General features: G+C 39.1%; 1 protein-coding gene and 1 pseudogene across 8 annotated transcripts in view; both read left to right on the top strand.

The window, feature by feature from the left end:
* Positions 1-18,977, top strand: part of Pak1 (p21 (RAC1) activated kinase 1) — a 121,965-nt gene extending 102,988 nt beyond the window's left edge. For all 8 annotated transcript variants that reach the window (XM_027407702.2, XM_027407701.2, XM_027407705.2 and 5 more), the window contains 7 exons: positions 876-924; positions 6,549-6,661; positions 8,384-8,501; positions 11,044-11,143; positions 12,073-12,269; positions 15,072-15,209; positions 17,677-18,977. In XM_027407702.2, the coding sequence (XP_027263503.1) occupies positions 876-924; positions 6,549-6,661; positions 8,384-8,501; positions 11,044-11,143; positions 12,073-12,269; positions 15,072-15,209; positions 17,677-17,763 (802 nt within the window). In that variant the 3' untranslated portion in view covers positions 17,764-18,977. The remainder of the gene's footprint in view (positions 1-875; positions 925-6,548; positions 6,662-8,383; positions 8,502-11,043; positions 11,144-12,072; positions 12,270-15,071; positions 15,210-17,676) is intronic.
* Positions 18,978-24,215: 5,238 nt separating this feature from the next.
* LOC118238490 lies at positions 24,216-24,655 on the top strand (annotated as a pseudogene).
* The last annotated feature ends 1,597 nt before the right edge of the window (positions 24,656-26,252 follow it).

Below are 26,252 nucleotides of genomic sequence, written 5' to 3'. Positions count from 1 at the left end.
AAATGTACCACATTTTCTCTATCCATTCTTTGGTTGAGGGGCATCTAGGCTGCTTCCAGTTTCTGGCTATTACAAATAGTACTGCTGTGAACATCGTTGAACAGATGTCTTTGTTGTGTGAATGTGCTATGAAATAGAATCTTAAAAGCTGAATGTCAATCCTTGCAGCCCTTTGCTACCACTTTCTTTTAGGGTCTTGCCCATCCTCCTCCCTTGACTTACTTAGTTACAATATTATAGGAAGATGCCACCAAAACAGGCTCTAGTTGTAGCTTTTAATGAAAATTTTAATTAAAAATAACACACATAAGTATATTGATGAATGAATTTTCAAAAAGTAAATACATGAATGTAAGCTGCATCTATGTCAATAAAGAGAACATTACTCTAAAAGTCCATATTTTAATAAATATATATGAGCCATCTCTCCCACCTCATTCTGCAATTCTCCTTGGTCTCCCTTTCCCATCTCCTCACTCCCAGTTGAAAGTACAAGAAATGAAAGCAAGTTCTCAAAGGTAGCAGAGAAGAGGAGGACAAGCAGGTGTCAGAAACGAATGTCTTTGAACACGTTTGCATTTTATGGACTTGGTCTAGTGCTTCACAAGAACTAAACTCTTGAAATATATGTATAAGTAAAGCTCAGCGTCATAAGTTGCTTAAGATCAGACAGAGTAGAAGTTCTAGATTGGTTAAGGCCTTCATTCTTTACTACCACACACTGCCAATCAAAAGTGAAAGTGGGAGTGTTGCAGAGGGAGGATTTGTCTTTGCTGTTTTTGTTAACGTATTTCCAGGTTGTGTGTAAAGCTGCATAGACAAATACTATATCACTTAACACCTGTGTTTATTTTCCTCTCTTATCTTTTTTTCAGTGCTTCAGGCACAGTGTATACTGCAATGGATGTAGCCACAGGACAGGAGGTAAGTATTCATCACCAACTCTTGTACTTCTATTCCTACAGTATTTGTTTTTAATTTAATTTGGAGTTAATTTTATCCTCCCTCCCTCCCTCTCCCCCCCCTCTTTCTCTCTCTTTCTGGCTCAGTGGGACATTTCTAGTTTCTTTATGTACCAGGCTAGGCTCAAGTAGGAGACTAATATGAGACTTAAAACTTTTGCTAAAGCTATGAAAGATTGAGAGCAGGTCAGAGGAGGAAGAATGGGCCATGTAACTCCAGGTGAGAGATGATGTTGTAGAAGTAAGTAGATTTAAGAAATAGCAGGTAACTTGATAGTACTTAGTGATAATCGAATGTGAGGATAACTTCCAGGTGGGTAATACTGTTCAAGGAGAAAGAATAAAGTCAGAGGTATAAGTATAAAGAAAGTGGATTTTGCCTGAGAGAGCTTGCTGAACTGCCTACCCATAGGAGATTTAAACCCATGCTGTCAGCTTCTAATCTAGTAACGCCCAACTTTATGCTTCAGATCCCACTGGACATTGGAGTCCTTGCTTATTTGGAGGTACCTCTTTGTCCTTATTTTATTAAGCCATGAGAGTGCTGACCTTATTGATAAAGCCCACTGACCCAAGATCAGCAAAAGGAATCCATGAAGGGAATATCAAGTAATTGGAGGTTCCTTGTAGACTCCCCTTGGTTGGCTACAAAACAGAAATGCTGACAGGTGGGTTGTGGTTAGTAGCTGCCTGGGAGAAATTCTTAGTTAAAAGAGCATTGGAACCCAGAAACTGAGAGAGGAACCTCTTTTTTGAATGAAAATAAAGTTTGTTTTGTGAGAGAGAGAGAGAGAGAGAGAGAGAGAGAGAGGTTTGTGTGAATCTACTTGTATATTTTTGATTATCAAAATCTGGTATCCTGGAGGGACAACTGTGTGAGAATAAGTTAATTTTTTAAAATCACCAGTATAGGGACTGAAGAGATGGCTTAGTAGTTAAAAGCACTTGCTGTTTTTGTAAAAGACTTAAGTTCAGTTCCCAACAACCTAGGTTAGATGGCTTAAAACAGCCTATACTTCTATCTCTAGGGGATCCAACACCCTCCTCCAGCCTCAGCAAGCAGTACACTCATGTGCACAAACCCACATGCAAACACAAACATAATACACATAAGTAAAAATCTCAAAAAATAAATAAAATCATTATTATAGGTAAGAATTAATTGAGAATGTAAAGACATGAATGCTTGCCTGAAGTTACTGCTGTTACCTTGGGTGAACCATTTTACCTTTTTCTGTCCAAATGATCAGAGTTAGAATTAAATCCTGTGTATTTTGGGCTGCAGAGTCATAGCAGAGCCTCTTACCATGTTTCTGGTCTCTTAGGCCTTGTAACCCTTGATGGGAGACAGATGGGTGATGATTGGTTCCTGGAAGTTCTGGAGATGTCTGTATGAGAAGCAGGCCACAGGAAAGAGAAACTTGATATTGCTGTGTGCTTGTCTTGTGGTTAAAAAACTATGAATGGAAACAAATCCATTAGATTGGCTAATGCAGTGTGGTCAGGAAGGCCTCATTTCCTGTCCAAGGGAGTATAAATCTGTAGCATGACTAGAGTGATACTCTTAGTCTTTGTGAATGATTATGGGGGTATTATCCAGCTTGATGAGGGAAGCTTTTGTCTGTCACATATAGATAGGTTAGTGTTAGTGCTGGGCAATATTCCCATTACAAATCAGTCATTTTTCAAGCTTGTGTATAATAGAAAGAACATACTAGAAGAGCTTTGATTATAATTGTAGGTGGTTTTCTTACATGTCTTAGCTTCCGTGTCTGTACCTAAAAATGCACATTACTGTGCATTACTGTGAAGGGTTGTTAGGATTGGCTTGGATAAGGTAAGAACAGGAAGCACAGTAATGATTCTTGCTGTTCTGTGCTGGGTAGTTATCAGATGTGTGACTACTATGATTTCATGTTCATTGCTGGCTTCCTTTATTACTTAAATCTTTTATTTACATGTGAGTGACATGTCAATTTTTAATACTCAAAATATATTTTGAGTAGGTCAATCATGGTTAGGTTATTATTTTCAATATATTTATAAAGAGATTTAGGTTCATAAAACTGATGATTAGTCAAGTTCATAAATTGTCATTCAAATCTAAAGCTTAGATCTTTAGGTTCAAGTCCAGTTTTTTTTTTTCTTTAATAGGAGTGGTATTGCTGTCCTGGATGGACAGACATTTAGCCAGAACTCTAAAGCCCGTCAGTAGTGACTAAAGGGGACTCTTAGTGTCTTACCCTAGCTTCTGCTTGCCTTCTCCCTTGCTGCTGCTTCTGATGTCCCCTGGGAGGTTCGCAGGCACTAGCTCATCCTCCAGGCTGGCCTCAGGAGCTCCAAAGGGACTCTTAAGGCCCCAGTCCAACTTGTAAAGGCTTACTTAATATCTACAGTAGATTAATGTGGCACTATTCAAGTATTAGGAAAAGGTACTCCTCATCTATTATAGAAAGATGCATTGAGGCCTAAGGCCTGACCCGCTATGAACCCCATTTCCAAACAATTCATTTAGAGTTAGAGATGGAATGGTTGATTTTTTTTTTAATTATACTTACCTATGTGTAGGAGAGAAAGAATGTGAGTGGTGGGAAGAATGCATGCACATGACCATGCTGACCATGCCCATCATGGCACATGTGAGGGAGTTCTTTCCTTCTGTCATGTGGGTCCCAGGAAATCAAACTTAGGATGCTGGGTTTGGCTGCAAGAACCTTCATCCACTGACCCATCTTGATGGCCAATAAGAATAATTTTTATTCTTAGTAATTAACTGAGCTTCTTCAGAAGACTGTATTGACTTGAGGTAATATTTGACTTCGAAATGCTTGCATCGCCCGGCGGTGGTGACGCACACCTTTAATCCCAGCACTCAGGAGGCAGAGGCAGGTGAATCTCTGTGAGTTCGAGACCAGCCTGGTCTACAAGAGCTAGTTCCAGGACAGCCTCCAAAGCCACAGAGAAATCCTGTCTCGAAAAAACCAAAAAAACAAAAACAACAACAACAAAAACATGCTTGCATCATTTAAAAAAATTTTACTTATTTTTATGTGTATAGGTGCATGTATGTCCTTGTGTATGCCAAAGGAAGTCAGAAGAAGGTACTGCATCCTTTGAAACTGGGGCTAGACTAGCTGCCATGTGGCTGCTGGGAACTGAATTGGATATTCAGTGCTTAACCCCTGAGCCAATACTCCAGCCTGCATCTTTCATTCTTATTGCTGCTTGTAGAGAGAAGTCCTATTAGATGTCCACATTCTTGTCCACTAAGCAAGAAAAAGAGAGACTGTCTTTAGGGAATAAATATTTAGCAAATAGTGTAACCATATGGGATGTAGTAGTGGTGTGAATGTGCGTGCGTGCGTGCGTGCGTGCGTGCGTGCGTGCGTGCGTGCGTGCGTGCGTGCGTGCGTGTGTGTGTGTGTGTGTTTTCAAAACAAACAACTTATCAACTTACTGGTTCTCTTTCTCTTTAAGCACCAGCTATATTTGTTGAGCTTGACATTGGGGTTTTGAGGCTTTTAGTAAAGCTCTGAAATGTCTAGATGCATTCATGCACACACATACATAACTGATTCTTCATATAAAGTAGCAGGAATAGCATGATCTTACAGGGCTTTCCAAAAAGGGGGAAACACAAACAAACATAAGTTTGAGAATGAAGTTTCTTTTGCCATGATACAAAGCTTTTAAATGTGTAAAAGTGATACAGTCTATTCCAGACAGAGGTGATATTAAACAAAGACACGGAGAACATGGAACATGTAGTAGAGTACATGGGAAGTAACACTGAGAAACTTGACTGTCAAGCTGAGGAATAAGAGAGTTATCCAGTGTGTATGGGTTTGGGGAACTAGTCTATATTAGGATAAATTAAAATAGGGGTGTGTGTGTGTGTGTGTGTGTGTGTGTGTGTGTGTGTGTGAACATGCCTTAGTACATGTGTATGAGTGAGTCAGAGGAAAACTTGGTAGAGTTGTTTCTTTCCATCTACTAAATGGATCCCATTACCTGCTGACCTGTGTCACTGACCCAAATGAAATAGCTTTTGAAGGTACTATTTCTGATTTTACTACTGAACTGCCGTGCATGCAAGTCACATATCCTCTCTGAATCACAATTTCCTCATTTGTTGAAAAGTTATATACAAGATACCTCAGAGAATTAAATGAGATAGCAAATTGGGCTAGGTGTGGTGGCACAGGCGTTTAAGTCCAGCAGTTGGGAGAGTTTGAGGCCAGCCTGGTATGCATAGTAAGTTCTAGGCAAGGCAGAGTCAGGTCAGGACAATATAGTGAGACCCTGTCTCAAAAAAAAAAAAAAAAAAAGAAAAGAAAAGAAAAAAGGAAGGAAGGAAAGAAAACGAATTTGTGAACAATTTAGAAGAGTACCTAATACCTAAAAATCTAATGTATACTTTATTATTTGTATTAAGTGATTAAGTGGGATTTTTGTCTTATTTATTTAAACAAAGAGCCCATGAAACCCCTTTTCACATATAAACATTAGGAATCTTTCTTAATTTGGTAGTCTTCTGAGATAGGACATCAGACCCCTGGAGCTGGAATTTCAGGTTGTTGTGAGCTGCCCAATATGAGTGTTTGGAGAACTCTGCAAGAGCAGTGAATGCTCTTAACCACTAAGCCATCTCTCCAGCCCCATACTCAGAACTTACTATTACTCTATTTTTTAAATTAACTTCTTTGAACTTCTCATAGCTGTTTTTGATTTTTATTAACATTTTTGAAAAGACAGAAGAGCCAGGCTGGTAACTAGTGTACAATTCTATCTCAGCCTCGTGGGTGCTGGGATAATAGGCAGTACCAGCTCTCTATCTAATGATTTTTTTTTAAGTATTTTTTTTTTTTGTAGATGGAAGTTTCAGTCCCACCCAGTCCCACAGCTGCTTAGTCCCAAATAAACACACAGAGGCTTATATTAATTATAAATTGTTTGGCCGACCTGGAACTCCCTCTGTAGACCAGGCTGGCCTTGAACTCACAGAGATCCGCCTGCGTCTGCCTCCCGAGTGCTGGGATTAAAGGTGTGTGCGACCAACACCCGGGTTCTCTCTTAATCTGTGTAACTCCACATGGTCTTGGCTTACTGGTGATTCCTGAGCCTCTTGCTTTCTCGGCAGCTACATGGCATCTCCCTGACTCTGCCTACTAACTTTCTCTATCCCTGTTTGGATTTCTACTTGGCTAAATCCCTACCCATCCATGGCCAAAACAGCTTTATTCATCAACCAGTAAGAGAAACATATTCACAGCATAGAGAAGGACATCCCCCATCATTTTTTTATATAGAGGATTTAATTTTGATGTATGTCAGAATAGCACAGGGGCTTACTAAAACAGTTTTTTATTTCAATAAGTTTGTAGTGGCATCTGAAAACATTTTTTCCAACAGTCTTTGAGATGATGTTAAATGCTGAGTTTAATATTGATGAGTTATGAATTACTTTAAGGCTAAGGCCATGTCTTACTCTTCATTGTTTCCTTAGTACTTAAGGTGTAGTGCTAAATATATGCTCAGTAAATGTTGTGTGTCCCTTGTTGTACATTGAATGTACTGTTATTTCAGGTGGCCATTAAACAGATGAATCTTCAGCAGCAGCCGAAGAAAGAGCTGATTATTAATGAGATCCTGGTCATGAGGGAAAACAAAAACCCAAATATTGTGAACTATCTGGACAGGTATGGAGTGGGTGGGTCCTGTCAGAATTTTCAGACCAATGTGTTAGAGGAGAAAATGAAGCCAGCATTTGGAACTGCTTCCATTTAAGTATTTTCTGTGCTGAGGTCTTTGATTGCTGGAAAATCCTTCTGGGTGATGATTAACCCCACCACCCCACAGTTTCGAACAACTGATTCTTTTACTGTGCTTTCTGCTTTAGGGAAGTTTGCCTTTTCAGTCCATCTGCCTGATGTTTTTATTTCATTCTATATTACAAGCATTTCTTCATCCTGCTCACCTTCCTGAATAACTCCTTGTTGCCTATATACTCTTAAATCATGATGCTCACCCCAGTCTGGGTGTTGTTTTGAAATCAGACCACCATGAAAAGAATTGGACTCATTTGTTTTTCTAAACTCAAGAAAAGTGCACCTAGTTGTTGCCCCCCATCCCCCTTGCCTGTTTCATTGTAAACTACTGGTAAGTTTGTGGTCAACTGAAATGTATTACCATCCCCCTATATAAACTTGCATTAAACAACTTGCATTCAGAACATTTTAGCTTACCAGCCTCTACCTCCTGACTGCTAGTATTAAGGCATGTACCACCATTTTTAACTTGTCCTATTTATTCTTCATCACCTTAAAAAAATTACTGTTGGGTTGGGATGTAGCTCAATGATAGAATGCTTGGCTAGCATGTATGAGGCTCTGAGTTTGGTTCCCAGCATCACCAGAAAAAATTATAAAAGAACAGGATTAAAATCTTATTTGAGATGTATTAAAATCTTTAAAGTTTCTCCATCTACCAAGTAAGAGACCCATTACCAGAATGAAGAAAAGATGACAGATCTCATACCTTAAGCCAGCATAGCTTCTTTGCAAAAGGTTAACATAAGTCAATTAGCCTCTTTTCATTTGTCTACAGTGAGATAATGTTGACCAGATGGGTTAAGTTACCTTTTATTAACGTAATAGGTCTGAGAGATCTAATCTCTGAGTCAAATTCAGTTCTAATTCAGGTCAGTTTATAACATCCCAGGCTTCCAAACCACAGCATTGGCTTATTAGAAGAGGCTAAAATCCTAGAAACTCAAAATAAAAGTCATTGTCAGCATAGTAGTAACCTTGTGTACATTTTACAGCTTTTAAAGACTTATCGACACACTTTCACTTAATATATATTATAGTAATATATATTTAACATACATATTATTTTACTCATGGATTTATTCAGTAAGTGTTGGTATCTATTGTGTTGGACCCTGGGTCTAGGGTCTTGAACTAGACCTTGTAGATCTCAGATCTAGTAGAACTCTCAAGGAGGTCCTATGATCCTCCCTTTTGATGGTAATATGGCTTCCAGATCCCATCCCTATAACATGTACTGCCTGTATGCTTTTACAGGTATGAGAACAATGCTAGTCTTTCTAGTTTTAGGAGGTATCCCTTGCTATTTCAATAAAATGTAATTTTATATTTCAACCTAGTATTCTAATTTTAGTGTTTGGGACTTCACAGACCATGTATGTTTTGTTTTTTCCAGGTCTATCCCTAAGTGATTTAAAATTACTGATTATGTCCTCCAAATTTTGTACTTTTCTCAGAGTAAAGAACCCTAGACTCTTCAAAAGCTGACTGAGATATTTTCCTTTCTATCCTAGTCCCTTGGTTTTGAAATCCACTGCAATGCCTTAATGTGTTCTAACTATTCCTTCTTGCCCTATACTTGTTTTCCTGTAGTTACCTTGTGGGAGATGAGTTATGGGTTGTCATGGAATACTTGGCTGGAGGCTCTTTGACAGATGTGGTGACAGAAACCTGTATGGATGAAGGCCAGATAGCAGCTGTGTGCCGAGAGGTAAGGCCAAGGGTAAAACAGGAAGTGACCTCTATATTACCGTCCATGAATGTTCACACCCAAAAGAGGCTTCAGTCTGGGTTCTGTGGAACTGGGAGAAGTTAGTTCTGGCACTTACCATTCATACTATATTATTGTATTTTATAATTTCTATAATCATGATATTTTTCTCTAAAGCTAACATTCCAACCATGATAGAAAAATTAAAAGGTACCCAGAAGTATATACTAAAGCAGTCATTTATTCTTTAAATCTGTAATTACAGCTATTCTAACACATAATATTTCTCTTAATCTCTTTTACATACATTTGGACATACATTTGAACCATTTTTTCCTGCCTCCCTGCTTTGTGTACTGTGAAAGAAATAACGCTGGTAAGAAGGTAGTGTCATACTTCAGATAGGTAGTCAGAGAAAGTTCCACCCTTGATTTGAATATGCTTCTGAATGACATGTAGAGGCAAGCCAGCAAAATTCTAGGAAAAATTGACTCCAGGCGAAAACCGATATGGTGGCATATGCCTTTAATTCCAGCACTTGGGAGGCAGAGGCTGGCAGATTTCTATGAGTTCAGCCCAACCTATAAAGTGAGTTCCAGTACAGCCAGAGCTGTTACACAGAGAAACCTTGTCTCAAAAACAAACAAATAAATAAATGATGATTCCCCAGAAGCCCCCCCATAACATTCTTCCTATGAAATTTTAATACTACAGATACAATGGATAATTGTGTACATATAGCTGCCCTTTGGAGGTTCAAAAATCATTACATTATTTAACTTGTTTTCACCTCTACCCTTGAGATGAAAGCCTGGTGACCTGAGTTCAATCCTTGGAACCCATATGAAGGAGGGAGAGATACAACTTCTCAACATTGTACTTTGACCTCCAGATGTGCTCTGTGGCACACATACACCTCACTCCAAGTAAAAATAAATAAAATAAATAACATCTTGACACAAGCCCTGAGTTTGCTCCCCAGAACTGTACCAACAAAAAACTTGGCAAGAAAGTATAAATGTTATTTAAATAAGTACTATTGTTATTCTTAAACTATGATGGATATCGTTACCACTTTTGAAACAGCTTATTGAGATACATTCATATGCCATATACTTCATCCCCATGAAGCATATAATTCACCATTTTCAGTGTATTTGTGAAGTGACTATTAAAGGGTATGGATTTTTTTCTTTTAAACAATTGGTTTCTTGAGAGTATAGATCAGAGAAACCCTATCTCGAAAAAAACAAACAAAAAAAAAAAAGAAAGAAAAAAGAAAAAGAAAAGAGAAGAAAGAAAACAATTTCTTTGCACTTTGCATTTGTGTATATGTGTATGTGTGCATGCATGTATGTGGATGTGTACATGCCATAGTGTACATGTGGAGGTCAAAGGACAACTCCAGCTTGTAGATTCCAGGAATCTAGTTTAGGTTATAAAGCTTGGTGGCACACTCCTTTACCCTCTAAGCCATCTTACTTGCCCAGAACCAGACATTTTCATTGTACCATTTGTCACTCATTCTGTTGGGTAAATAAGTGTTTAAGCTCGTGTGTATGTGTTGGGGAATCATCACAATAGGTGCTTTGTCTTGTTCCTTTTCTTTCTTCCTTTTTTTTTTTTAAGATTTTTCTCATAACCTTTACTTGTTATAATCATTTCTAAACCTTAAAAAAAATCTATTTGTAGCCCGGCAGCCCGGCAGTGGTAGTGCATGTCTTTAATCCCAGCACTTAGGAGGCAGAGACAGGTGGATCTCCGTGAGTTCAAGGCCAGCCCTGTCTACTGAGCAAGTTACAGGACAGCTTCCAAAGCTTTGGAAACCCTGTCTTGAAAAACCAAAAAGAAATAAAAGTCTATTTGAGCTGGTAGTGTGGGTCAGTGAGAGAGTGTATGCTTGGTATTTATGAGGCCATATTTCACTTCTCAGTGCTGAAAAAAAATCTGTCTCTGTAAATTATTTGTAAATATCAGTCTCTGTATAGAACTTAAGATAAATTCAGGTGCCCACTGAACATTTGTCTTCATGTTTCATAGGGTTGTCAAATTCATTGTGTCCAAAATAATACAGACTTCCTTTCCCCAAACTGTCTACAAACATCACTTCCATGTGTCTCCTTTCCTAGACATGCAAATATAATGATAGAAAAGACGAAGCCAGCATGCAGTTTTAAATTAAAATTTAAGTTGTGTGTGTTGTGTGTTGGGTGGAGGGTTAAGTGCACATGTATGTGAATGCCCAAGGAGGCCAAAGGCATAGGATACCCTCAGGTTGGAGTGACAGACAGTTGTAAGCTGCCTAGTGTAGTCACTGAGCCATCTCTTCAACCTTCTCCACCCACACCCTGCCCCATAATGTTTTAAAAGAATATTTTGTTGGGAGAGAGAAGATTTGGTTATATAGCTGGCTCTGCCTCTTTATGTGGGGCAGGTCTGACTCTTCCTGGGAGCCTTACTTCCTTTATCTTAAAATGAGAAGGTTAGATTATTGTTAGTCTTCTGATTATATGTTTCTTCTTCTTGCACACTACTTCAACAGTGTCTACAAGCTTTGGAATTCCTACATTCGAACCAAGTCATTCACAGAGATATCAAGAGTGACAACATTCTGCTGGGAATGGATGGCTCTGTCAAGTTAAGTAAGTATGAGTCTTAGGAATGATAACGCTCCTATATGTGGGTCTGTGTCTTTGGTGAGATGGTAATTAAATAATAGTAACTGTAACATTCACCAAAGAGACCTTGTTATTTCATAAGGTATTATGGGATATTTATATTTGTCTTTATTATCTTACAGCATTTTTTTCACTATTTTTCAATTCTTTTACACATTAAAACACTGAATGCCTACTTCTGTTGTTCTCTCATAGACTCTGAGGGTACATTTTACCAGCCTTCAAATATCTTTTAGCTTCATATGAGAGACCTGTAATAAATTAGAAAAAAAAGTTTTATGTAACTTCATTCATTCAGTGCTTTATTCAGCAACCATTTGTTGAATATTATATGCCAGTCCTTTTAGAAATACTATTCAAGGCACTGCCAATTTAAATCAATATGTAGTTTCAGTATAATGTGAAAGAACTGCATTTTGCACAAAGGTGTGAAACCAGTTATCTAGATAAACTGTGTCATAGTGGGTAGACAGTTTATAGAAGACTTCGTTAGCATAGAGTGAGAAGCTGATAAAAGTAGGGCAGATATTTCAGTGTTGGTGATTGGGGTTTAATTCAGCAACTTATGTCCAGAAGATAATGGAATGAGTTACTTACAAGATTCTGAGGTATGGAAATGTTTTTTATGTATAAGTGCCAAGCAGTTAAGACCAAATGGCCTGCTGGACTTTAACACTTTGACCATTTGGTTTGAGGAGAAGGCCAGAGACTAGAGATGTTGTTCTTATGTTCCTCCTACTTCTCTTCATGGTTGAGTGAGGAGTGGACTGATAGCAGTCAAGTTATTCCTGCTTTGCTGAGACAGATTGCAGAGCAAAGCTTGATGACCATCTGCAGATACATAGCACTTACTGATGTACTATCCTTTGTGTCTTTCCTCTCCCCATTTCTAGCTGACTTTGGATTCTGTGCACAGATAACTCCAGAGCAGAGCAAAAGGAGCACTATGGTGGGAACTCCATATTGGATGGCACCTGAAGTTGTGACAAGGAAGGCCTATGGACCCAAGGTTGACATCTGGTCCCTGGGTATCATGGCAATTGAAATGATTGAGGGAGAGCCCCCATACCTCAATGAAAACCCTTTGAGAGTAAGTGTTCCCATCTTCTTTCAAATTATTTGAGCTGCTGTCTCAAATCCCAGGAAATTGGATTCAGGCTCTTCTCTCTGTATACATGGGCATAGTAACATATTCTTACAGTCCTAGGCTCGAAAGACTGAGAGTAGAAGATTGCCGGTTTGAGGCCAAGGGATCTGGTGAGATGACTCATTGAATTAAGGCTCTAACTGCTAAGCCAGATGACTTGAGTTTAATCCCTGGGACCTACATGGTGAAAACAGAGAACCAGTTATTACAATTTGTCCTCTGATCCCCACATACGTGCTGTGTGCCCACATACATGCTGTGTGCCCACATACACATGTACAGTCACTAAATGATTGTAACACATAACCCAGCGCCTAGATACTGTTGAATTTAAAATATAAAATATAACAGGGTCTGGGGATATAGCTTAGTTTTAGAGCTCAGTCCTAGCATTGCATAGGCTGAGGAAGGGCTGAGTTCCTACTATATACAAGATATTGTTCTGATAATAATACCAAATTATTATATGCTTTTTTCAACTGCTGTTGAAAAAATGTAGAGTAAGAACAATTGAAACAATAATGGAGAAGTTTTTATTGGTTATTTCAGAAGAAATTAAGGAGATTTAGTCTTATGCAAGAGTTTCCAAGCATTATGAATTTGATTTAATTTTTTGCTCATTGAGCCCCAAGGAAAATCAAGGAGGCTATTTCCCTGAAAGGACTGAAGAGAAAGTAGACTGGTAGCCAGTCAGGGATAAGGAAGGACCTGACACTAAGACCTGTGGGACAGTATGAGAGCTTGGATTTTATTTTGCAGCATTAGAAAGGATTTTCAGCTAGATAATAGTAATAGGACACTGTTTGTGGATGAAATGAATCATGTTGGTTGCTTCTTTAGGAAATACAGTGAGAGACTGATAAAATAGTTCAGACAAGAGTAGTAGCTTGGATGACACTGGTAGGAATGCAGGTGATAAGTAGACTTGGAAAGTATCTTGACAAGATAAAGTGGAATCAACAGTCCCTATAGCCTGAATTTTGAGAAATTCAATTGCCCTTTGCATTAGTTACTTTTTCTGTTGCTATGATTAAAGTACTGTGACCAAGGCAACTTACAGAAGAATAAATTTTATTTGTGCTTGTGGTTCCTGGAGGATAAGACTTCATGATAGTAGGGAAGTAGCATGAATGACAGCAGGAACAGGATGCTGAGAGCTTCTATCTGGAACCACACATGAACCACAAACTGCAAGTAAGAAAACCTTAAGCTCCACCTCCAGTGACATACTTCCTTCAGCAAGGCCTTAATGAGCAGTTAGTATAGTGATAGGGACAAATACCTAACTTGAATAAACCCATAAGAACAGAAAAGGAGGAAATTGAGATGGCATTTATAAATATTTTTCTCTTCCTATATGAATTTTGTTATGAAGGGTGACAGAGAAATGGAACAATGTCTTGTAGAGTTGGGAAGGGGTAGGCTAAAAGTTGTATGTTTGCTACTGGAAATGAATTAGTGAAGAGAACAAAATGGTCATTTGCAAGAGAGAAATAGCGACAGCAAGAACGATACATAAAATAAAGGGCATTCGAGTGTGGACATGTTTCTATTCTGTAATGGGAGAGGAAAGCAGAGTATGCAACAAAGATGCAAGGAAGGTGGTGATTTTGATTGTGGACAACTGTGAGGTTCTTTTGATTGCTTTTGTTTTCTCATTTAATCCATCCTCCAATCTAGTGCAGGAATTCCCCTGCAAGGGATATCTACCCTTAACTACATGTTCATATTGCCACCCTTGGATAGCTTTAGTTCCTGGAAAGTGCTTCATTATCTCAAAGTGAAGCTTTGTTTAGTTTCTACCCTTTGGCCCCAGCTTTGTTCTCTGACTTTGTTCTCTGACTCCACATGTACCACATCCTCTTCTGCCTGGGATATGAAAGTGATCAGTGTGATGTGATAGAAATAAGACTGGGATTACAGTGAGTACAGGCAAACAGTGAGTGCAACAGGTATATAGTCTTATGTGTGAAATTGGGATAGTCATTTTTGCCCTGTCTCTTACTCAGAGTTATTGTGGTCATTAAAAATGAGACCGTGCAGCTGGGTGTGGTAGCACATGCCTTTAATCCCAGCACTCAGGAGGTATAGACTGGTTGATCTCTGTGATTTTGAGGCTGGCCTGGTCTACAGAGTGAGTTCTAGGTCAGCCAGGGCTACACAGAGAAACCCTGTCTCAGAGAGAGAGAGAGAGAGCCTTGTAATTGAAGAGCTTGGTGTATAAAAACTTCTCGTTACTATGTTTTACTTCATTTCTCAAGAGTTGCTTCAAGTTAAGGGTAGGGAAGCAGCAAAAAAACAATTGCTGCCTAACAAAACATGCCTTTTTGTAATCCTATTGGGTGACTGAGTTCAGTGAAGGTGTCAGCAGCGTTTGGTGCCAGCAACTAAAGAGATGTTTAACTTACCATGCTAAGTGAGTAATAAACCCCTTGTATCTGTAATCAAGAAAAAGATTAAACCCTTAGATTTGTAACACCTTAGAAGTGTACAAAGTGCTTTCCAAATGCACTCTTTATTTTTGTGGATATATGAAGCATTGTTTTATTAGCAAAGAAGTTATATATTAGGTGTAGATACATGGCCATATGGCCTTGACATGTTAACCTTGATCCTTAGGTTAGTATATTCTCTGTGGAACATCAAAGCTGCCTCATTGTGTCCTAGAGCATACTGCAGCTGACCATATTTTTAGAGGACTTATCCCTCAGTGACAACAACATGGCTCTTCCTTTGTATTGCCAGGCCTTGTACCTCATTGCCACCAATGGGACCCCAGAGCTTCAAAACCCAGAGAAACTGTCGGCTATTTTTCGGGACTTTTTGAACCGCTGTCTTGAGATGGATGTGGAGAAGAGAGGTTCAGCTAAAGAACTACTGCAGGTAACTATCCTTCTGCAGCGAGGTGCCAAATCTTTGTACCTCATTTTTGCCTTTGAGGTTTCTTATTATAGGCTTCTCTCCTACTATCTCACTTTGTATTTATAGCTCCCTGGCCTTCCGTCTTGGGCCGGTGCTTAAATTTGTCCCTTAGTTTCTTCCTCAGTCTATTTAAATTTGTACACATTTTCCTTGGCTCAACTCAAAGTCTACTTTCTGAACTTCTCTTGAAGTTTTTTCTTTGTCTTTCAGGCATGTTTTATTTTGTCTGAATTTGCCTGTCAAAGTTGGGTCTTGAAAAGTGGCTCTCTGAGAAGTTTAATTTTGTATAAGTTATATTTTACTGGGATACATGTAAACAATGTAAAACCCAGCAGTCTGGGGTAGTGGTTCTCAACCTTCCTAATGCTTCATCCCTTTCATACAGTTCCTCATGTTGTGGTGACTCCCAGCCATAAAATTGTCTTGTTACTACTTCATAACTATAATTTTACTACTGTTATTAATTGTAATATAAATACCTGATATGTGGCCCCCAAGGGGTTCATGTCCCACAGGTTACAGAATTGGTTATTCCCATGTTTGCAGGTAAGGAAATTTACATGTAATAACTTTTGTATGATTATACAATTGACAAATAGAGGATACAGGGTTTCAGCATGTCTGTTTGCTTGCCAAGTATATATGCTTTTTGATCACTGCTTCTGAAGACTCAGAAAATGTCAGAGCTAGAAGGTTTATAGGACTTACTTAGTTTACTTTGTTGAGAGAAGTAAATGGAGGCTTCCTAGTTGAGTATTGGATGATACTGCTTTCTTACTTCAGAAGAGTTAGAAAAATAGGACCTCAACCCTAGCTTAACTTGTCAGTGTTATCTGGTAAATATTCAAAACCTAAACTTTTCAGAATCTTAAATCACGAAGTTTCACATCTGTTTCTTCTGTGAGAATACACATATGGACAGAAATACATAGGATGAGACAGAAGTAGATAGAATCCCAATATGGGATTCATAGCTTCAAGCTTTAACCAAGATCATTCATCGTTCTCAGTTCCTCTATATATCCTGTATCTGTCCCAATAAGAGTTGAATCAACTTTCAGCAAAGAATATATGTGTATATGTCTCTATGTATGTGTCTGTACACATATAAAATAATACTAATTAAAGTTATTATAAGCATGGTAGAAGAACCAGATATGTTAAATAATTATAAATATTTGATCAGAAAAAGAAATATAGCTCTGATATTTATATCAAATGGAAGAAACAGTCTATATCCTCAAGACAATTGCAAAACAAAAACCAAACAACCTACCGTTTCAGGTAAGAGGCTCTGTGTTACATAAAGAATTGTTTTCTATAACATTTTCATATTGTATTTTCTCTTATATGATTTATGTTTTTTTTAACTGGAAGTATGGCTCAAAGTCTATTTCTGTGAAAGTAGTTTTGGAAAGGACCAACTATTGAAATCTTTACTGGAACACTTAGCTTTGCTGGAGTCAAGGATTTAACAAAAGATTCTTAGCCAGGTATGTTTCATACTTATAGTCCTGGTTAATAGGCTGAGGCTGTAGTTTTATGACTAAATACTAGTGTTTTCTCCAGAAATAATAGTTACTCTGTTATTGAAATAGTTTAATTTTACCTAGGAACAAATATAATCATACAAAATGAACTCTTTGTCTTACTTGTTTCACTCAAAATGTCTATGGATTAGAGCTGGGTGTGGTGGTTTATGCCTTTAATCCCAGCAGAGGCAGGCAGATCTCTGTGAGTTTGAGGCCAGCGTGGTCTATAGAGTACATTCCAGGATAGCCAGGGCTGTTACATAGAGAAACCCTATCCCCCCCCCCAAAAAAAAAAACACAAAAAGTCTATGGATTCATCTTGCTTTCAGTGTGTCAATTACTGTGTTAAATTCTGTATAATGTCATATGAACATAAATCTATTAACCCTTCCTTTGGGTTTTTTTACAGGTATTAACTATTATAAGTAAAACTTATATACTTTGTCAGTGAGATAGCTTACTGAGTATGAGTAACTGCTGCCAAGACTGACAACCTGAGGTCAATTCCCCTGTACCTATATGGTGAAGGGAATTGATTTTTGCAAGTTGTTCTTGTGTGCGCGTGCGCGCACACACACACACGCACACACAGAGTAATATATATACATTTTTCCTTTAGTTTGAGAATGACCTGACATGGATGCCCTTATTGTCTTAAAATAGTTATAAGTGCCAAACCGTGGTGGCGCATGCCTTTGATCCCAGCACTCAGGAGGCAGAGGCAGGAGGATCAGTTCGAGGCCAGCCTGGTCTACAGATCGAGTGCCAGGACAGGCTCCAAAGCTACACAGAGAAACCCTGTCTTGAAAAAAAACAAGAACAAGAACAACAAAAAACCCAGCCAAAAAGGTTGTGAGAATGATAAATAATATTTGTTTTGCTTTTTCTTCTTCTAGCATCAGTTCCTAAAGATTGCCAAGCCCCTCTCCAGTCTCACTCCACTGATTGCTGCAGCAAAGGAAGCAACCAAGAACAGTCACTGAAACCACATCCACCCCAGATCATCGTGCCAAGCCTTCTATGAAAGAAACTACTCAATTCGGGAACTCCGATTCCTCATGTCCTCTTCCCCTTGCCTTGTTTCTCCCATTTCCTGATTTAGTGCTCTCAAGACTTTGATCCTTGGAAACCGTTTGTCTAGCACTGAAGAGAACTGCAACTGGATGACTGATCCAGCAATAGCCATTTCTAAATAGGAATTCCCTTCTAATCCATGGGCATGGGGGAGGTGACTTAATGAGCAAGGGTTTACCTGAATAAACCTGTTTCTACGAAACAGAAATCTCAACCATCCCATTCCTTACCCCTTACAATCAGTTCTTGACTACATAAATTTATGGTTTGATAGCATTATCAATTTGCAATCAGTTGAAATTTCTTTAGTGCTTTCTTTCTGTGACCAAATTGCCCAAACACCTCATTGTATTTGAAAACCATAACAGTTTAGAATGCCATGGGGCCTGATAATCTGCCAGGGACATGAAGTGGCTCTGTTGCCTGAACCATGACCTTGGTGCAGCTGATCCTGACATGGGAGAACTACCATGTTTTTCTTTGTGTGTGCTTCTAGCAGCTGTTTGGGAGAACCATGACCCAGTAGTGTTCCCTGTGCTATTTCTAGTGAAATGGTCTTAGCTATGTAGCAGCTTTTGATTCCCTGCATCCCCTAGGCTGCTGCCTGCATTCTGTTATAAATCTTATTTATAGCACTGAGAGATTTCCTAGAGCACATGCTGAGTAAGAGCAGTGTGAGAAGTCAGAGGAAAAGTGCAGCTACTTTTAGCATATGGCTGGGCTTCAGCACCTGGCCAGCTATACTTAGGTTATATTTCAAGACCTCAGCCTGTTTCTACCTGGAACAGGAGCTGAAAGATGAACTCATTTGGTAGCTTAACTATTTCAGTCAAAAGAAAAGGTCTCCAAATCTGAGATGATGTGCTACTAGTGATAAGGGTACCCTCTTTTTAAATGCATGACCAAGCTCTCTGCAAATGGACATGCTTCCTCTGGGTGTTGGGGATATTTGCTACCTCCTGCTTTCTTTGTGGTTTTGGTTCTTCCACTGTGGTAGGATGCTTGGCCAGCATTGTGGCTTGTCATGTCAGTGCCACTGACTACTTTGTCATGCTCAGAGGTACTGTTGCCTCAGCAGCACAAGTTTCTATTTCCTTCAATAAAAGGAAATGAAAATACGCCACATGGAGTGTCTTTTTTCCCCTCTCTTTTCTGTTTTTCCCCCTTTCTCATGAAATAATAATGATTCTTCATGAACCATTTGAAAGTAAGTTGTGGATAGGATACCCCTTTACCATTATTGACTTCCATTTGTTGTCTTTTCTTTCTAAAAATAGTTTTAGTTTAAATTTATACCAAAAAACTTAACAAAACCAAAACAAATAGCAACAACAACATGTGCGTTGTTTAAAGAATTATTGTAAACACACATGTATTTGGTGCCCATATAAAAAAGGGAACACTTCTAGTACCCTAGAACTGTCTCCATCTTGCAGTTCCCTTATTCCAGCCCCAACTCTGGGTGGTAACCACTGACATGCTTGGGTGAAATCATATGTGTTTATACTTTCACAATATACAAGTGTATTCCACAGTAGCTCATTCTGCCAGGTTGGTTTCCTCCTTCCCCCTCAAGACTTTTTAAGAACTATGTAGTTACATAAAGGTCTAGCCTAAGAACTGGGAGTGCTGAGGCTAGGCGGATCAATATTGTAGCATAGACTCAACTTTCAGTTGAAAGAGATAACTCTGAGACGGCCAAATGCAACAACAGTTGCTGTTGGTCTAAAGTTTAGGCATACCCTGGCTTGACTTTTCTGCTCAGGCTATCTGTCATCAGGGTACAGTCAGAATGTCTTGGAGCTGTGTTTCACACAATTATTGGAGTACTCTCCCAGGCTCACTGGTAGTTGGTAGAATTCATTTCCATCCTAGAGGGCAAACATCTAGAGCAGTGGTTCTCAGCCTTTCTAATGTTTCAACCCCTTAACACAGTTCCTTGTGTTGTGATGACCCCCAACCATAAAATTATTTTTATTGCTACTTCATAACTATAATTTGCTACAATTGCATATTATAAGTATCTTTGTTTTCAATGGTCTTAGGCAACCCTTGTGAAAGGGTTGTTTGACCCCCCAAGGGGTCAAAACAAGTTGAAAACAACTGTTCTAGAAGAAACAAGTAGCATATTGTAGCTGAAATCAATTGTATATGTTTCATTTTGGCTCACCCACAATATGTATGTCCTTGGATAAACTACTTAAATTATCAAAAATTCAACTTTTGGATCTGTAAAGTAGATATTATAATAGTATCTACCTCTAAGTTTCTGAGGATATAAAATAATGTATGCAATGGGTACAATCCCTGGAACATAGCAAATGCAGTCCTATGTTGTAATGCTTGAAGTGACCTGGTTTGTCAGAAGACTGTGTGCTAATTCTGACTCTAACTGGCACTAAAATAGGAGCCTTACATAAGAATCTATATCTGGGAGTCTAAGTTATACTTTAACATTTTGGTCAATACTGGTTTCTAATCATAAAATCAGCAATCACTTAAACACTGGTAAAACAACAACAAACTTGTGTCTGGCTGGGCATGGTGATAGAGGCCTGTAATTTAGGCTGCACTGTGATACGTTTTCTCAAAAACCAAACCAAAATAATAAATTGTGTATGGTCAAGGCTGCTTGACAAGACCATTAAAAAAAAAAAAAAAAAAAAAAAAAAAAAAAAAAGCAGAACAACTATGCCTCTTCCTGGTGAGTTGCTAAGTGATGAAGCACCTAATATTAGCATTTCGTGTCTCTTTTATACTTGGAGTTCAAGTTTCTTTATTTCGGGTTGTGTTAAAAGCAAAGGATTACAGGGCATTTGTTGTGCACACACCTTTAATCCCAGCAGTCAGAAGGCAGAGGCAGGTGGATCTCCGTGAGAGTGAGTTCAAGGACAGTCAGCCAGGGCTGTTACATAGAAAAACTGTCTGGAAAAACAAAATCAAATAATTGATTTTAATATGCTTGCATTTAAAAGGAAATTGAGGGGGCTGGGAAGATGGCTGAGCAGTTAAGAGCTCTTACAGAGGACCTACTTTTGGTTCCCAGCACCAGGATTTGACTCCCTCTTTTGGCCTCTAAGCACACACACGTGGCGTACACTCATACAGTCATACACATAAAAAATAAAAGAAAATTCTGGGGTCAGTAAGATGTTCCGCAGGTAAAGACAGGCAGCCTGCTGACATGAGTTCCAAATTACACACACAATAAAATAAATTAAAAAGGAATAAAAGATTTAACAAAAGGGTGACTTGCCAAGCAGGAACACTATGAATGCTTAACAGGCTTTGTCCACGTTTTGGGTGTGATGGATTGCTGCTGGATGGTTGAGTAGAGTCTGGCACCAAGCCTCAGCATGCTGCCAAGAAAAAGAAATCAGTAGCTGGCACAAGACAGGTGGCAGATGTATTCTTAAGTATACCCCTTTCTTCATGTCACCTTTCTCATTCTGTTGATTTAGATAAATGCCACTTAAAACAACCTTTGACTATTTACTCATTCTTCAGTCCAAGACCTATGAAGTAAAACTGCTCTTATAATAATGAAGTTATAACTGGTTTAGAAAACGATTGCATTCAACTTCAAACCACAGGGAATTTAGAGAACTTGCTGCAGTTTAAAAATTACCAACATATATTTGGCTGAAAAAAAAAAATCCCTAAGCCAAGGGGAATGTCCATTATTGCAGATGTTTAAATGTGTGTAGTTGTTTGCATGTTTGTGACTATGTCTCCCGACTGTTTGAAATAGATAGGCTTTAGAGTCGACAGGAAACTAAAAATATTCTTGTGTTTTCTTCAGCAAAATTTGTCAAAAGAGTATAGTATATAGGCAGCAGTAAAGTACTTGCTTAGCATGTGCAAGGTACCCTGAGTTAAACCTCCAGCATTGCCAAAATAAATCCACAAACAAATGAGTGAAAGATGAAAAGATAATGTAATAGCCATCAGTAGAAAGGGTTTTATCTGGAGTTTTCTTACAAAAAATCATTGAAAAAGAAGCTAAAAGCCAGGCGTTGGTGGTGCACGCCTTTAGTCCCAGCACTTGGGAGGCAGAGGCACATGGATCTCTGAGTTCAAGGCCAGCCTGGTCTCCAAAGCCAGGATAGGCTCCAAAGCTACACAGAGAAACCCTGTCTTCAAAAACAAAAACAAAAACAACAACAAAAAAAAGAAGCTAAAGAAGCTGGAGTTTTAAGGAAACTAATGACAGATTTTCAATTTTTAATTTTAATTTTGAAAGAATTAAAAGAAACACAATTTCTCCAAAGCCAGTGAGGTGGCTTAGTGAGTAGATGTACTTGCCACCAAACTTGAGAACTTGAGTTCAGTCCCTGAAACTCCAAATGTGTGTCCAAGTGCCTGCACTCGTACATACTAAATGTAAGAACAAAAATTATATATAAACAAAAGCAATACATACAAGAAAAACATATATTCAAAAGAATATATATACATGGATATATAAATGCAATATATATATAAATAAAACCATATAAATATATCTTATATATATATATATATATATATATATATATATATATGTCTTTTATATATCACAGATATCAGTGGGAGCCTGTGGTTTTAAGAAACCTCAAGCCCCCAAGTCAGCTTTCATTACTGATTTTTAAAAAATTTATTTATTTATTATGTATATACATGCCAGAAGAGGGCACCAGATCTCATTACAGATGGTTGTGAGCCCACCATGTGGGTTGCTGGAAATTGAACTCAGGACCTCTGGAAGAGCAGCCATTTCTCTTAATCTCTGAGTCCTCTCTCTAGCCCTCATTCTAACAGCCGATGTTAACCCTCTCATGGAAACTTGTTAAATACATTTATTCTTTGAAAAAAAATGATGTCATAACTTCATTAATTTGGTCAGTTCTTTGATATTATTTTAATCTGTTTTGAATGTTTTAATTTTTGTTTGTCTTACTTGACCATAGATCTTCAAAATTAGGACTAATAAGATTAGGCTTGCTCACACCCAAGACACCCAGAGCTTCAGCTCATTTCATTGTCTCCTGAAGAGAGGAAAGCCTCCCAAGAAGCAGTCAGAATGGAATTTTTAAAGTCTGCATATCATAAAAGACTGTTTAACCCTTTGACAGCCACCCAGTCTCAGGGGGTGCCAAGAGCTTAGACCTGCAGGGTCAAGGTTAATCGGGGGTGGGGAGGTTCAGAATCAAATTGAGTGGGGAAAGGGGTAAGTATTTCAAGGCTTAAACTTCTTTTCTTCATCTACACAATCATCACTCCATCCACCTGACACCTTGCATCTAGAAGGCATACTCAAGGAAGTTTGGTGGAGTCAGAAAAGATGCAGCCACTGCATGCATTCTAAGGGTTGGGAGGTCTATAGATTCCAGATACTTACTTAAACAACAATTAACTGACACTTGCCAAGAATTTCAGTTGGCACTGCTAATAAAGAGGTGAGTAGATGTCTCAGTTACTTTTCTGTTGCCATGACAAAACACCATGGCCAAAGCAATTTATAGAAGAAAGAGGGCTGTTTTAGAGAGTGAGTCCATGACTATCATGGCTTATGTGGGGGATGGTGACAGCAGGCATGGCACTGGAGCAATAGCTGAGAGCTTACATTTTGACTCAGATAGCTAACCGGGAATTGGTAGGCTTTTGAAACCTCAGAGCCTACTCCCAGTGACACAACTCCTCCAACAAGGCTACACATCTTACACAACTCCTCCCCAAACAGTCCCACCAACTGGAAACCAAGTACTCAAACATGAGCCTATGAGAATCATTCTCATTCAAACTCACAGTGGTCTATACAGCTAGTAGCAAGTAGATTACAAAACCTCAGCAAACAAAATAAGTAATTACCACTAATGTGGCTAATACAGGAATGAAAGGTTTATTTGGAGGGAGATACAGGATATTTAGGACAAAGTCCATAACTGAGCCTCACCTCAAATTAAGACTTATCCAAAGGGGCTGGAGAGATGGCTCACTGGTTTAGAGCACTGGTTGCTCTTTAGAGGATCCAGGTTCAATTCCTAGCACCCACATGGTAGCTCACAATCATCAGTAACTACAGTCCCAGGAAATCTGACATCCTCTTCTGGCCTTCAGGGGCATTGTACACACATGGTACACTTACATACATGGTGGAGGAATACCCGTGTGTGTGTGTGTGTGTGTGTGTGTGTGTGTGTGTGTGTGTGTGTGTGTGTGTGTGTAAAATAAAAATAGGAAAATTAAGAGCTGGGTAAAAGTTGGGAGCTGGAAGAAAGTCTGTCAGAAGGTACACCATTCATAAAGACACGTGACAGCATAAGAGATCAGATCAAGGTTTTGCAGATGCCACTGTCCCCTGTTTGCTGCTGCTGCAGCCATGGTGAGTCCCACTGTATTTTTCAATATCATGGCTAATGGTGATCCCTTGGGCTGTATCTGCTTTAAGCTGTCTGCACACTCTGAGCACTGGGCAGAAAGGATTTGGATATAAGGTTCTTCCTTTTACAGAATTATTCCAGGACTCATGTGCCAAAGTGGTGTTTTTACAGGCCATAAATACACTGATGGCAAGGAGAAATTTGAGGATAAGAACTTCATACTGAAGCATACAGGTCCTGGACATATTGTCCATAGTAAACCCTGGACCAAACACAAATGGTTCCCAGCTTTTCATCTGCACTGCAAGGACTGAGTGGCTGGATAACAAACGTGGACTTTGGGAAGGCGAAAGAAGGCATGAACATTATGGAATCCATGGAGCATTTTGGGTCCAGGAACAAGACCACCAAGAAGATCACCATTGCTGACTGTACATAACTCTAATTTTTCTGACTTGCAGATCATTTTTTTTTCCTGTAGCTCAGGAGGATATCCCCTGGCCCATCTGCTCACAGTACCCTATAACTCTGCTCTCACTGGAGCTCTTTCGGTTCCATATTTTCCTCATTCCTGTCCCAGTCTAGCTGGATTGTAGAGTTAAGTTTATGATTATGAATAAAAACTAAATGAGAAAAAAAGGAGATTAGTTCAAGAAGTTTGGTGCTGCTGGAAGTCAATGGAAGTGGGAACAGAGAAAGAGGGACACTCAGGATGGAGGAAGGGACAGAATCTAAGTTAAGAAGACTAAACTTTAACTTCAGGCATGCATTTAAAGGGTAGTCAGCAATGTTAGATCAGCATGGCCTGCTATTTGGAGGGCTTTGGGGGAGTGTAAGTAGTATGATTAACTATCTCTTTTAACTGGTTGATGAACACCAAGAAATTTAGGGGCCTAGTGGGCTTTGAAATACAAGAAAGTGAGTAGAAGAAACGGATAAAAGTGTAGCACAAGTTCTAATTGGTCTTAATAATGAAGGGACCAGCTCCCCATTTCGGCAGCCATAACAGCCCAACACGTGCTTGTCTGACCTTGCCTTAGTCACTAGGAGGTCAGATGCCTGACTGGTGGCAAGGAACCAATCAGAAGTTAGCTGGTGCTATGCTTTACGGCTCTGAATGTGCTTTATGGACAAGCACACAGCAATGACGCAAAGAGCATAGCAACCACCCTGGGAGGGCCTATGGGCCATAACAACCAGTTGACCAATCAACACAGGGCAAACCCTCCAAGCCTAGAGCCACACCAATCCTGAGCCTGTGTGTACCCCTAGATACTCCCCTTATGCTGCCCTATATGATCTCTATGCAAACGCTTAGAGCGGTCTTTCCTAGCCATCCACTATGGTGGGTGGATGAAAGAACCGAGCTAACATGGGGTTAGCTCGTTAAACAACAATAAAGCCTCATGCTGTTTGCATCAAGCTTTCGACTCTGCCTGGTGATTGGGGTGACCGAGGTCCTGGGCTGAGATCCTGGAGGCCTGAGCTTCCTGGGGTCTTACAAATAATAAAAACCAGAGTCAGATATAGGGGTAAATGCTGAAAGATCAGTGAGACAAAGGAGCAAGCCACAGCCACTACTTACCTCGTTAACTTCTCATCCAAAAAGGTTCGAGTTCCTGTCTCTTCCAGCCTTGTAGTCCTCTCTCCACTCAGTTATATCACTTCCTGTCTTGTCTGTACAGACCTCCAGACCTCTATGGTTAACAAGTGGCATACCCTGCCCTCTGATCTTCAGGCAAGTGCTATTTGTTAGATATTTGTTCACCACAGAGAAGTGAACAAAAAGTAACTAAGTAATATGCTAACTAATAACTAGTAACATGCTAAGTAATATTTTGTCACTGTGCCAGACTGCAAAGGAAAGGGAGCTATCAAGAATGAGACACTGGTTTCAAATCCTGTCATTTAAAGCCAAAGGAGATGGCACAATTTTGAAAGGAAAGAGAAAGAATTTAATCTCCAATTTACAGAGTTTGAAGTCTATCCATTGAGAAGGGCCAAGGTGCAGTCCAGTATTTCTGATTCAGTGAGAG

This window comes from Cricetulus griseus, chromosome 3 (assembly GCF_003668045.3).
Source record: "Cricetulus griseus strain 17A/GY chromosome 3, alternate assembly CriGri-PICRH-1.0, whole genome shotgun sequence".
Taxonomy (NCBI): Eukaryota; Metazoa; Chordata; class Mammalia; order Rodentia; family Cricetidae; genus Cricetulus; species Cricetulus griseus.
This window is presented reverse-complemented; position numbering and strand designations above follow the sequence as displayed.